Here is a 14,222-nt window from a genome sequence, read left to right as displayed (position 1 = left end):
GACATAACATCGGTTATTATTATTATTAGTTACTATTACACTGAGTATGAATCTAAGGCTAATACCAGTATGTCATGTTTGATTTAAAAAGATGTATTTTTTTTTTCTGGCAATTATTTTAATTTTAGTGACACTTCACAACCGACAACAACAACATTGCTGCAATAACCCAATCATGCAGATACATGTTGCACAACATAAGGAGGATATGTCCTCTTCTGAACCTTAAGGCAGCACAGGTTCTGGTCCAGGCTCTTGTCATCTCACGCCTTGACTCCTGTAACTCCCTGCTGGCCTGTCTGCTGGCCTGTGCCATCCAACCTCTCACACTACACCGCTCCTCCGCTCCCTTCACTGGCTTCCTGTAGCTGCATGCATCTGTTTTAAGACACCAGCACTTGCTTATGGTGCTACTAACGGATCAGGCCCAGCTTACATCCAGGACATGATTAAACCCTACACCCCAGCTCGCCCTCTTTGCTCTGCATTGGCAAATCGGCTTGCTGCTCCCTCACTGAGAGGAACAGGCTAAAAACGCATCTCTTTGACTGCACCATTGCTAAGGAGATGATTAAAAGGGAGGGAAAGCACTTATATGTAGCACTCTACAGATCGGCTTTTTGGAAGCTACAGACCTTACCTAATAACTCGCTCTTCTGATTTGTAGCCTACCCTAATTGTTGAATGCACTTATCGGTATTCGCTTTATAAAAACGCGTCAACTACATAAAATGTAATGTAATTGAATGTAATTGTTACATTAGAGTCATTCAAAATTTTAAAAAACAACATGCAACATGCAACAATCACAGAGACGAAAACAATAACAAAGACATACAAAGCAACGAAACATGGACATAAAATGACCACAAAGAGAGAACCATCTAAAAATAAGTGCACAATGAGCACAAAGAGATCCAAATCGACCAAAAGTAGGCTCTTTGAATTTGGGTGTCTTGTTCCTACGTAGACATGTCTGTGTATCATAATCCATCCATGACCTGAGTCTCGTCCAGTGGCGAATGGTTTGCTTTATTGTGCACAGCTCATCAAATCAATTTTATTTTGAAGGTAAAGGGATTTTCGACGGAAGTGAAGTAAAACACATTGACGTTTACGTTGTTGGAGCGGAAGCACAAACAAGAGAGTTGGACTCGCGGGAAAAATGGCGGAAAATTGTGCTCTCTTCACGTTATCAACACCAGCGATTCAAAACACTGCATTACAAGCCTCCTCCTGAGTTTGTCTGCACGCGTGAGTAGGCTTCATCATGTGTGTGCTCTGATTATTTTATTGGGTGGTTTTTTTGTCCAGTTCTTCTTTCGATAGTGTTGTTGAAAGAGTTCGTGTCAGTTGTGTCTCTAAAGGGACTCGTTTTACGTCTCCTTCCTGTTGAACACACTCGACTGAGGTCCTAAGTTGTTTCTCCTGCCATTGTTGTACGGCTGAGCAACAGATTTTTCCTTTAATACCTTAGGGGCGCGCATTTTATCTCTTCAAAATCCCCGTTGTGCACTTAACTTTAACACTTGTGGTGTTAATAAAGAAGTAATCAATGTGGCTGGTTTTGTACCTTGAGGAATTCAATAATGCATTCTTTTCACCCTTTAGGTCTATCACAGCTCTGGGTTAAGGGAGGGATACAAGATGCAACAAGGTATTTTATCACTTACATTGTTGTCCTCAATGTAGTGCATGGACTCAAGTGGAGTATTTACATGATCTGTTATTTTACCCCCTCAGATTCTATGAACTCTTCCACCTCTGACCCCGTGACCCCGGACCAAATTATCACTCAAGAATCCCCAATCAAGTCATTACAGTGTAGTCACTGTACACTCGTCTTCAAATCCAAGGTCTACCTTTTTGAGCACCTTAACCAAGCGCATGGCCTAGATGTAGATTCTGCTCTCAGAGATGCAGGTTTAAAATCCACTGGGACCAGCAGAGCCAGCACTGAAAACCACAGCAGCAGTTCAATGGTTTTCGGATGCCATTACTGTGATTTTAAAGCTTGTGGTCGGGAGGCTTTAAACGAACACGAGAAGCGATGTAACAAGAAGTCAGAAGATCAGAAAGTGATAGGAAATCTAAACAGGTCTGGAAACTCGGAGATCAACATAACTGTTAATTCAACAACCCAGCACAGTGAAGCTGTTTCAGTTATGTCTACCTCAAAATCTAAGTGCTCTCTTAATTCAAAGGATCTGAAGCTATACAAGAGGCCATTGCAAACCATCACCAAGTACTTTGCAGCATCATCTGCATCAAATGGGAAATCCCCAGTGAAGTTAGCCGATAGCCCAGCACCTCTAGACAGCGCCAAAGGAACACTAATTTTGCAAGATTCGGCTTCAAACTCCAGCCTGAACAGTAGTGGTGTATTTAAGGTCACTGCAATGCACTCCATGATTGATAACACCATTTCTAACCATTTTATGCTAAACGACCACTTTTTAAACTCTGACCGGAGACCACCAAAGTCCAAGGAACAATCCACAGAACCAGCTCCTGACAATATTGGCAAGAGAACCAACAGTGGAAGCTCAAAATGTCCTCCTGCTAAAAAAGCAAAGTCAGACAAAGAAGAGACAAAGCTACCGGAGGAAGCAAACGCAAGTCAACAACAATCTCCAAGCAACAAAGAGTTTTCATTTGAAGTCAGCGAAGAGGAAGGAGAACGGAGGCTTTTTCTTGTCAATGGAGACACGGAAAGCTCAAAACTTTATTTTTGTAAACACTGTGACTACAGTGGTGCCATAGGCAGTTTGTCGACCCATTATCAGACTAACCACCCTTATGTAAGATATAACGCTGCTTACATTCGGGATCCAAATGATGATAGTGCTACATTTCGTTGCCTGCAGTGTCCAGCTGAGTTTCTAAGTGTAGCCTACCTCAAGAGACACTATGCTGAAAATCATCCAGAGGCCCCAAATGTGTTCACGATGCAATCATGTGAGCTCAATTTGGTTTTCAGATGTTTTGTGTGTTCGTTTACCACCAATACATTGAAAGCTTTGAAAAGGCATTACAAGGAAAATCATCCAACTCATGAAGTTGATGATTCCTTGATGTACTGCAAATATTCAGTGACTGGATGCCAGGAAGGATCTTCTCAGTCGAAAACATGTGAAAACACATCCAGTTCAGAAAGACAAGGAAGGATTTCTCCTAAGAGTGCCTCTACACCATGTAAGGAAGTCGAAAATGCACCCTCACCCCAACATCCCACCACCACAGGAGCAGATGTGGCCCTGTATCATTGCAACAACTGCACGTTTAGTCACAAGTCAACGGTTGTAATGCATGTCCACTACCAAAAAAGCCACCCAGGTGAAGAAGTCACAATAGACAAGATCAAACAGTCGGTGCATGTCACATCACCTACAACCACACAGATGGCGCCAGATAAGTCTCTAAACGCTGTGCAGATTTCAGAAAATTCTACACCTCGAATGAATATCTCAGACTTTTTTAAGAAAACAAAAGACAAAGCTGAGCTGTCAGAGCATAAGGACAAACCAGAAGATTCCAAGACACACTCTGAATCTCCTAAAACTGGGAAAGTGATATCTCTGAAAAACAAAAGTAAAGGAAAGAAAATGCCTACCGATTGCAATAGGGAAACGTCTGCTGGAATAGGCAGGTTTTCGGGCAGTTCGACAGATAAATTGTTTTACTGCCAGTCCTGCAGTTATTCAAGTACGAACATCAAAAGCGTTGTTGGTCATCATAATGCAAAACATGCTAGGAATGCACTAACATCTATTGAAGAGATCTTAGTGTATAGTGCTGGATTGCAGAAAAAGAAACTTCAAAGCGGAGCTGAGGCCTCAGAAAGTGCTAAAACTGCTGAATCAAAAACTAGTAAACAGGATGAGGTATATAGAGAAAAAAACCTTCAGGATGAAGCAGCAGGTGCTTTGGTGACGAATGATTTTAATGGTTATGCATGTGCAGAAAAGTTGTTTTACTGCCAAAAGTGCAACTATGGAAATATATCTGCAAAAGGAGTAGCAAACCATCAAAACCAAGTTCACCGGACCCTTCCTTACGACAAGGAATGTATCCTTAAACATACAGCTGTGATTCGTGATGAAATTGAAAAATCCAAAACTCAAGCAAAGGAGTTTTCCTTTTCTACGCGTCTACCTCTTCCTCTGATGAATGAGGGTGATGAAAATATGTTTTTCTGCCACTTTTGCAACTATAGACAGAGTACTTTGGACTACGTAATGAAGCATTACTTCAAAAAGCATCGTGGGTTTGTGGTCACCCATAAACAGATTCAGCTGTATACCACTCTGGTTCGTGAAAAGACACAAAAATCGCACTTAAAATCAACTGCGAACCAAGAAGTCAATCCTCCATCCCATGCAGAAAGACGAAATGAAAAGAAAATAACGCCTGACAAATCCTCAGTTTCTGCACCCCCCTCAATGGCAGCATTACAATCACAGAGGACCCTTCAGTGCTATAGATGTTCATTCAACACTCAATATGTAGATGCTTTGAAGAGGCATATATGGAAAACCCACAGGGCAAATCGCTCAGTCACAGAGGTTTTAAGAGTGTGTTTTAAACAAGGAAATTTACAGGCTGGGTATCACTGTGACTTGTGCGTTTTCTCTCACGAAAAAGCAGCAGCAGTCTATGAACACTACCAGGAACAACATGAAGCACGTAAACCCAGCCTTCAGTTTGTGACTACTCGGTTGTATGTCGGTCCCAAAGCATGTCCCAATAAAAGGAAGAAACCTCAAATAAAGCACGGTGATGGTATTTGTGACGATGATGGCACTGATGGCAGCATACCTTCTCAAAAATCTGAACAAAATGAATCCCAGACATATTCGTGCAGAGCATGTTCATTTAAAAGTAGCTCAATGTCAGGCATCACACTCCACTACCGTGCTGTTCATCCGTGGTCAATGAAAGATGACGGCTCAGTCCCGAATGTCATCATCAGGAAGAAGCCAAGTGCAAACAGGCAGGTGGAAGATATGCCGGGGCTGTTTGAATCCTACCAAGAGCCCCTTGAGTTTGACATGTTACCTGCTTCATCTCCTAAAGCAACAGCGTCCTCCACAGTGCTCAGGTGCCCTTACTGCCCCTTAAAGTTTAATTCCAAGCACGGTCTCCGCGTCCACTGTGGCATGAAACACCACGAGGCTGTGGCTGAAAATTCAGATAAAAAGCAAGAGGAGGTCCAAAATCACATGCATGTCTTTAAGTGTCTACATTGTACCTACGTCAATACCAATTATCAAGGGGTTCTTACTCACTGCCAGATGAAGCATCCTGCACTTGTAGCCAGGGCGGACAGTCATCATGTGGATGAAGCATATTCACGCAACTGGGGTGACTCTTTGAAAATCAAAGGACCTGGTTCCAGTTTGAGACTTAGTGGCTACATGTGTGAAACCTGCCCACAAATCTGTGCGACGCTGGAGAAGCTGAACAGGCACTTCAAGAAGGGCCATATAGAGACTGTGACCAACACAGTGCCAAACAAGCTGAAACCACCACTTAAACCATTGGTTGTGGGTAAAATGAAACAATTTAAGACCCTAAGCAATCGGGGATCAGTATCGCAGGCTTCTTTTTTTAATATGAAAAAATATGCAGTGATTAAGTGTCAGCACTGTTCTTATAATTGCAGCACACAAATTGCGCTCAGCCGACACTTACGTCTTCACCACAGGTATGCATCTGTCTCAAAGGTTAAGGATTGTGTATACAGGTGCATCTTGTGTTCCAAGGCATATTTCAAGAAAAAACGACTGGGAAGCCATTACATGAAAAAACATGGAAGGGACAGCTTCTTAAAGTACTTTGCACCAGTGTACAAGCACACCCATGAGAAGCCAGTGCCGACATCTCCTGACCGCCCTTTACCTCAACCAGAAAACACTTGTGAGGCACCTAAGTCCAACACAACGTCAGAGGAAAACAAAAGATTAATAGTCTACAAGTGTCCAAGTTGCCCCTATGTGAATGCCAGCTACCATGGCACTCTCACTCACTGCCAGATGAGGCATCCAACCGTCAGAGCCAGGGCAGATGAACTTCAAACAGAAGAAGTACTTGTAACCAACATGGTCAACTGTCCGATCGGACAAAGTTCTAATGAAAGAGGGTACGTGTGTAAACTATGTCCACTAATTTATGCATCATTGAAGAAACTGAAAAAACACTGTGAGAGGGACCACGACCAGGCAGCAGCCTTTGAACATTCAGCTGACATTGGGACTAAAATACAATCTGATCACGGCTCAGCATTGAAAGCTTTAGAAAGCAAAACATCAGCAGTGAGCACCACAGAAATCAGCTTCAATCACCAGACATGTCAACTCAACACACCGTCAGTACAGAACAAGCAAAAAGTGTACAAGTGCCACATTTGTAACTATAAAGGATTCTTTCGACGATATCTGCAATCTCACTACAAAAAGAATCACAAATTGGATGCACTTACCACAAACAAACTGCTAGAAAAGTATAACATATGCAGAAAGACCAGCAAACTGCCTAGCAAACTGCCTGAAGTTGAATCTGAGGAAAATTCACCACTCAAATGTAAGAAGTGTCCGGAGTTGGTATTTGACTCATCTCAGCTGCTTGTTGCCCACTATGATACTTTTCATAGCTCCGATTGCATGTTGGACTTCACTGTGCTATCACAAGGAACAAAGAAGGGTAGCACAGGTCTTTATAGGTGTGTCCACTGCAACAAACAAATGAATGGAATTAGAAAGCTGTGGTATCACCTGGATTGCCACAGAGAAAGCGCGAAAAAGAAGTCAATGCCGGTGAAGACAGAGGCATCACTTGCTGTTACGACGACATCAGCGGCCAATTCCATCAAAGTAAGTTGACTCTGCCAATTTGGTCATTTGCACTCACGATCCTTTGTGTCAAGCTTTAGCTACTATTTTCTGAATATTGCTGTGTTTAATGTTTAGGTCTGCAGACAAGAGGAACCTCTCGAATTAGAAACTGTAGAGGAACTGACCCACTTGCACGTGACACCAGTAAAGATCTTCACTTGGCCAACGAGTCCTCTGTCATCACCTTCAAAACCCAGTGACGTAGAGCAGCCACAGCTGGAATCAAAAGAAGACCAACACCCTTGCCAACAGTGTAGGCGGACGTTCAGGTCCCTAAAAGGTTTGCGGTCGCACGAGCGCAGCCATGCAGCCGTGGCAGCCATCAGGAACAATCTGCCCATCTCAGTATTAAAGCATAAGTAAGAAACTTTTGTAAAGATTTTGTTGATGTATACAAAATCTTTTAATGTATTGCTACATTACAGTTAACGGACTTACAGTTGCATACATGAGAGCTTTCAATGTAGCTTCCTTTGCACACAGTCAAATGGCTATACAAAGCTAATTAATACTGTCACAGTAACATTATCACAGCATTATTTACATTTGTACTAAACAATGTGTATTAAGTTATAATAACTGACTGAATGTGTTTGCTTTTCATTATTTCAACAGCATTAACAAATATGTTCTGTACAAATCTGGGACTTTAAAGCCTTTCCGATGCAGTTTCTGCTCCTATCGGACGACCGTCATGGGCCTGTGGAGGAGTCATTTTATGAGAACACATCAAGGTGAGTTTCCTGATGACATTTTTGATCACAAATAATTCAATGAAAAAACAGCCATACAAGGGTACATGATGTTTTTAAAATAAGCTGTTACAGGAGACTAGTACATACATATTTCTGTTAATGACGGTAGGCTTAATATTAGGAACCCCTTTCCATATAATCCAAAACAGTTCAACAGCACAACAAACTACATCCTCCAAAATGACCACACAGTTGGGCTGTGCCTCTCACAAATAGTTTCAACAAACACTGAACATAATCACCATATTGAGGTAGGATTTACAGGGAAGTTGTATCAGACTACATTAGCCTACAATCAGTCAACCGAGTGTAGATTAAACCTGTTGCAACTCTCTGTCATTTATTTCTGCTGCTTGCTTATTTCGATCAGGATGGTTTACTAACACCAACATCCAGCCAAATATTGTTAAATATGGGCTGTCACAGGCATGTTTTTATTTACTAGCCACCTCTGTATCACTAACTAGTATCACCCTGAATGTTTTTCTATTTTGTAAAATTGCTAGCATACAAGAACAAAGGCGAGGTTCGCTGTTGTACCAACTAAAAATGTTGCACACAAATTTTGGAGTTTATCAGATAGCGTAGCCGGTATGCTAATAATCAACTTTAATGCACGAATTACACTAGGGCTGGGCGATAATTTGATATGATAATTTGTATTGTCTTTTAGTGGATTCCTATTGCCATGAAATCATATATCGAGACATTGTGGTAGACAGTTACCTCATCTCAAATGAAAACAAGCACACCAACTTAATTTTTTTCAGAAATCTGATTTGAAATATTTTGAGTTTATATTCAGCACTAAAGTTCTTCATAAAATGAGAAAATAGTCTTTTCATTTGTCTTTTCATTTTCTTTGAATTTATTAAATTCACACAGTAGTGTACAACAATATTATAGGCTTTACCATGTGGATATTTCATAATGACTATAAAGTTACCAGAAAACATGCTACTGATCTCATTTTTCGATAATAAGAATACTGGGGTAGAAGATTTTGGCCATACCGTCTCGCAGTAGATTACACAGGACTTGTATTGTGATATCACAAGTTTTTCTGTCTTTCATTCCATGTTTTCTTACCATTGCTGAATGCTCAGATGACCTTTCTGAATGTGATGAGACCGAAGACCAGGATGAGGAGTGCCTCCAGAGGGCCGACAAGGAGCCCTTTAGCTCATCAGAGGAACTGAACAATTGGCCTGAACCTGAGGAAGAACAAGAAATGAGTGAAAGCAAGTCATGTCTACTATGTTTGATAACTCATAATGTATTTAACTGTCAAAATGGAATGTATATTTAATACAAACTTTTTGCATTAGAGGCTATACAGAGACTGTGATTTATTGCACTTTGACAGAAACGCTTTACCTGGAGCCCCCGGATGTGCAGCGGCAATTGAACCACTACAGCTTGATGTCACAGGCTGATGCCCAGTCTCGAACAAATGTGCCAGAAGCCAGGTTACCAGAGAACAGTCTTCTCCACTGTGAGTTCTGCAATTTCAACAGTGGACACATGTCTAGTATACGACGACACTACCTAAATCGCCATGGAAAGAAGATGCTCAGGTGTAAGGACTGTGACTTTTTCACTTGCTTAAGGTAAGTGAAAACCACCATAAGTATTTCTCTTTTTAACTACCGATCTATTTTCTTTGTTTTCACTTTTCACTTTGGATATTTGTGACAGAAAAAGTTACTCTTGTCTTTATCAGGAAAACCCTGGAAATGCACATGGACACGGTTCACTCTACATGCCAGTCAGAACCTACTCATCAGAAAGACCTCCGTTGTCCTTTCTGCCTCTACCAGACCAAGAACAAGAATAACATGATCGATCACATCGTCTTGCATCGTGGTAGGTGTGATGCCTGACGGAATCTGTTACATTATGTGAACTGTTTTTTAGAGATGAGCCGGATACTCGGATTAAGCACTTTTGCCGAATACGAGTACGATACAAGTAATACGCGTCAATATCCATGCTCGGATTGAATGAAAATCCTCATTAGCGGACTGTGTCTGCTTTCTGTGATATGCTTGACATAGCGCCGCTCCACTGCTGTGTCCGGCCCCTTCGCTACACACACACACACACCTGCTCTGTCTCTCCCTCTGTCACTCAGACTCGCGGGTCTTTTCCTTTAACTTTTAAGTTTCTTCAGCTTCCCATTTGTTTTGACTTTGGTTTGTACTCACTTATTAACCAGTAGAGTTCTGTAAACCTGGGTTCAGGTTCAGACGTGCTGCTTGGTAGAAGGGGACCCGAGTTGCTTCTCTGCCCGTCGGAGATTTTTCTTTATCTTCTTTTAACCAAGTCTGACACTTTTTTGCTGTATTCCATAAAAGATAAAGGTAGTAGTGATATAAATATGACAAATTAATTAAGCGGCGCACACACTCCCTCTCCCTGCCGGTCGTCTTGAGGTTTTTTTTTTAAACCGTCAGCTGTTCTCTCTCACTCACTCACTCACTCACTCACTCACTCACACACACACACACTTAAAAATCACACTGATCATAAAAAAATAAAAGTTAAAAAAGGAAAGTTATGTTGAGTATGTAAACTCTTGTTTTTTACATTCATGTTGTATTCAATGTTCTAAAACTTGTTCTGTAAATAGATTGTTGTCATGATCAAAAGCTGTAAATAGTTTTCTAATCAGCAATAAATTCTGATCAACCCATATCAATTGCATGCTTAACAAAAATACTGGTTAAAGCCCTGGCCATTTCAAGACAACTCGACCCACTTCCCGGTTAAATTCCACCCACTTCCACGTTAGGCCCTGCCTACTCCGAGTACGGATACAGATTATTCATATGGTAAACGGATACAGATAATGCTGTACTCGCTCATCCCTACTGTTTTTGTCTGTTTTGTTTTCAGAGGAACGTGTTGTGCCGATTGAGGTGCGTCGATCGAAGCTGTCGCGCTACCTTCAAGGCATCGTCTTCCGCTGTCATAAATGCACTTTCACAAGCGGAAGTGCTGACAACCTGCGTTCGCACATGACGAGGCACAATGACATCAAACCCTACAAGTGTCGGCTTTGTTACTTCGACTCCACTCGGCTGAGTGATTTGGAGGCACACCTGAGTGATAAGCATCAGGTGAGGATTTGTTACTAAACCCCTCAGTGCATCATTGGAATTCCTCTGTGTCTGAAGGAATTATAAATGAACCTCTTTCAACCTACTGGAATTTGGAAGGGAATCACAGACTAAACGTCTAGCACTGCAAATAGTCAAGTCAGTTTTATTTATAGAGCTCAGTACCACAAATTTACCTCAAGGGGCTTTTCAATCTCAACAGTGTATAACAAAGAAAAACTTCCCTCAAAAAAAAACTCAGAAAAAGCGATTGAGGAGGGATCTCCCTTCGTAGATAGACCATAGATTGAATATAAAGATATATGACATGTATACAGTCCATCCCACTGTAGAAAAGTAAAGCCAAAATATCCCGGGTACAGGTGGCACTATCTTGCAATTTTTTAATATTGAAGTCCCACCTATACTACCGCCTGACTAATTGCGAGTTGTTTAAAGCTGTTAATCATGGCGCTTCATCCTGTTTTTATAGCAACAAATAACTAATTAAAACGAAACTTATCAGAAAGACGGACCCTTGAACATACAACAGCATCTACAATTACAGAAAACAACTATGGGAACAATGCATTTAATGTGTACATTGCCTTTTTATTTTGGCCCATGAATCATTTTTTTCTTTTTCTTTTTAGTGAGCTGTCAACCTGTCCATCTTTATAAACAGACTATTGGATGGACAGACATGCATTTCATGATGTTGTTTTGTTATTCTTCTGTGCAGGTTGTGAGGAATCATGAGCTTGTGGGCCAGGTCAGCCTTGATCAGCTACAGGTAAGAGCTGGTAGAATGCCAGAAGAGGACGTGGCGGAACCTTTGTCTAACTTTGAGCACCACAAAGATAACAGTGAGGATGTCGAAACGGAGGAGTTTGTAACTGACTGTGATGAAGTTCCACATGAGACACAAGCTAAGGACCTGGCAGAAAATAACATGAGGGAGAAAATGACACTACGGACAAAGGAACCATATCAGAAGCAAGGCAAGAGCGGTAAGAATAATGAAATCCCTGCCAAGACCTCTGCATTTGACCTGCATTATGAGAAGGCAAAACTTAACGCTGCTGTCCAAGAGGAGCAAGAGCAGGATCTACAAGTGTTCTTGCCAGCCCGACCCGAAAGCAAGGATAGCGGCATAACATTTACACAACAAAAAGAAGAGCCGACAGAGGAGAGCTTGACATGTGGTAAATTAGCTGAAAAAGCACAGACCCACAAGCTGCATAATGAAGAGCTTCAGCATAAACTACTGGGCATCAAGGCTAAGGTAGAAGACGATCTAGTACAAAACGTCCATCTCCTGGATGAGGATGCCAGCACCTGCATGACACACAAGGAGGCAGCTCAGGATGGAACAGTTAACACAGAGAACATTGAGAATGAGGTGCTCGGTAATGTTCGAAGTGGGATGATATTACTGGATAAAAAAGGCAGCATCACTTTGGCCAACAACACCCCAGAAAATCAAGTTAATACGGCGGCAATTTCAGCAAAGGAAGAACATGTGCAGGCAAATGACAGCAGGGCTCAAGAGAGTTTTACCGTTGAAAGGCATTTGCTTACTCTTCAGCCCAACTGTGTAGAACCGAGAATAAGCCAAAAGGAGAGCTCAGGTGTCTCATTGACAGACTGCAAAAAAGAACAAGTACAAAATCTGAAAAACAGTAAGGAGGTAAGAGACCCTTATGGGGAAATGCCAGTACTTGAGAATGAATATCTCAAAGAGGAAATGCAGCCACTTGGTTGTTGCAAGGAGGAGGAGCAGAGTGATCATCTTGAGCAACTAGCTGAAGACGACGAGAACCGAGGCAGGAAACACGAGGAGGCAGACTTGATGAAGGAAGCTGTTAATCCGCATGTGCCAAAAGGTGAGATACTAAGTTGATCCAAATTGGTATTCATACATCTTTCTGAAAACAACTGACAGAACAAGATATTTGATGCACAGTGAAGGGCGACACGTCAAAACACCTTCACCCATTGATTTCTATGTAAGCCTGCACTCCAGCGATGTCTTAACGCGTCAGTCTGGCTACGTTATGATTTCCCTGCTTCAGTGATAGGGGGTTATGCAAATTCAGTTATTTTTATTATCGATGAATCAGCTGATTATATTCTTGAGTCATCATTTAATGCACAAAATGTCCCAAAGAAGTAGATGCATAACAATTTCTAAGAGCACTAGATGACGTCTTCAAACTGCTTGTTTTGTCTGGCCAACAGTCCAAAGATATTTTGTTTACAATGATGTAAAACAGAGGAAAGCATTAAATTACCACAGTGCAGCAAAAGCAACAATCAACTCCCCCAAAAAAGCAGCATTTTTTCTGATCCGGCTACAAGTTTTGTCCTATTCATATCATGTCTAGATCATAGACTGTATATAAGGATGACTCCTAGGGGTTTGTAGTACTGCTGGCAGTACATGAGATTTTTTTCATGCATAATTCCTTAAATAATCATACTATAATCAATTCAATGAAAAAAAAGTAAATGCAAGTTTGATAAACCACATTTTGTGTTAAATATTCCTATTTTCAGTGCAATCGTTAACTACCGTAAACTTTCAACAAACGCATCATACTCACAATTATGTTCACTGAGCCAGCTTCAATATTGAATGATAGATGAAAATCAAGAAAATGGATTTGTGCCAAAACACAAGAGTTGAAAACAACAGATTGTAGGTTGCAGCCCCATTAAGATTTGTGCAATGACATGTCTGACGCCATCTTAAGTTCATTTCGCTTGTTCTTCAGATGCACTCACAGTCACAGATGGAGCACCTGAGGTCCTTTGTCCAGCAGCTACAGAGGAGAAACCGTTTACCTGTGAGTTTTGTGGACGGAACCTCATGAACAGCTCTAATCTTGAGCGTCACATCATGCGACATGGATTATAATGATTTTCTCTATGTTGTAGATTTTAAACACTTTCTAATAAAAGGTTTTTATAGTAAAGCTGTTATGCATAGGATACAATTTGTGTGATACCACAAATGAAACCTCAGAGCCAAGATGATAACTGCATAAAGTGTGACACATTGTCATTAAGATCTTTTTTTGTTTGTTTTGTTTTGTTTAAATGTACTAATGGATAACCATGAATAACGCAAAGATCCTTGTTTTTGTATTCCTGCAGTTTATGTGAAGGTGGATTTTAACAATGTATAACTGTAAAACATGCAGAAATCTTTACACTGTGAACAACTGTTACATATAAACTGCTATGAACATGCATGTTCAATACCAAGAACTAGACCAACCTCATTACCACTGATTGTGGACCGCTCGTGCTGCCTTCAGGTGCTGTTGAGTATTTGAACATGAAACTGTTGTACTTTGCCAGTGAGCCGGTCAATCATATCACTCACTAATACAAAAATAATGGTATTTTGTTTGATATTCCATGTAAATAATAAACTTCTGGTTACATTTTAAGCCTTTTGTCATCTG

At 41.1% G+C, this 14,222-nt stretch overlaps 1 protein-coding gene across 1 annotated transcript; it reads left to right on the top strand.

The window, feature by feature from the left end:
* The first annotated feature begins 1,186 nt into the window (after positions 1-1,186).
* On the top strand, positions 1,187-14,151 carry LOC310945919 (zinc finger protein 462-like). Its single transcript, XM_083912180.1, has 11 exons — positions 1,187-1,254; positions 1,612-1,657; positions 1,744-6,872; positions 6,969-7,252; positions 7,509-7,627; positions 8,755-8,889; positions 9,015-9,258; positions 9,372-9,514; positions 10,547-10,770; positions 11,492-12,635; positions 13,527-14,151. Exons 2-11 carry the CDS (start codon positions 1,648-1,650, stop codon positions 13,667-13,669), a joined length of 7,575 nt encoding a protein of 2,524 aa, XP_083768306.1. The 5' UTR covers positions 1,187-1,254; positions 1,612-1,647; the 3' UTR covers positions 13,670-14,151.
* Positions 14,152-14,222: the final 71 nt, after the last annotated feature.

Source organism: Echiichthys vipera (assembly GCF_963691815.1).
Source record: "Echiichthys vipera genome assembly, chromosome: 4".
Taxonomy (NCBI): Eukaryota; Metazoa; Chordata; class Actinopteri; order Perciformes; family Trachinidae; genus Echiichthys; species Echiichthys vipera.
The sequence above is the reverse complement of the archived record's forward strand: the minus strand, read 5'-3'. Positions and strand labels throughout refer to the sequence as shown.

Coding starts and splice junctions, on each gene's coding strand:
- LOC310945919 (XM_083912180.1), top strand. Junction 6,873..6,968: donor CAGCGGCCAATTCCATCAAA/GTAAGTTGACTC, acceptor TTTAATGTTTAG/GTCTGCAGACAAGAGGAACC. Junction 12,636..13,526: donor TAATCCGCATGTGCCAAAAG/GTGAGATACTAA, acceptor CTTGTTCTTCAG/ATGCACTCACAGTCACAGAT.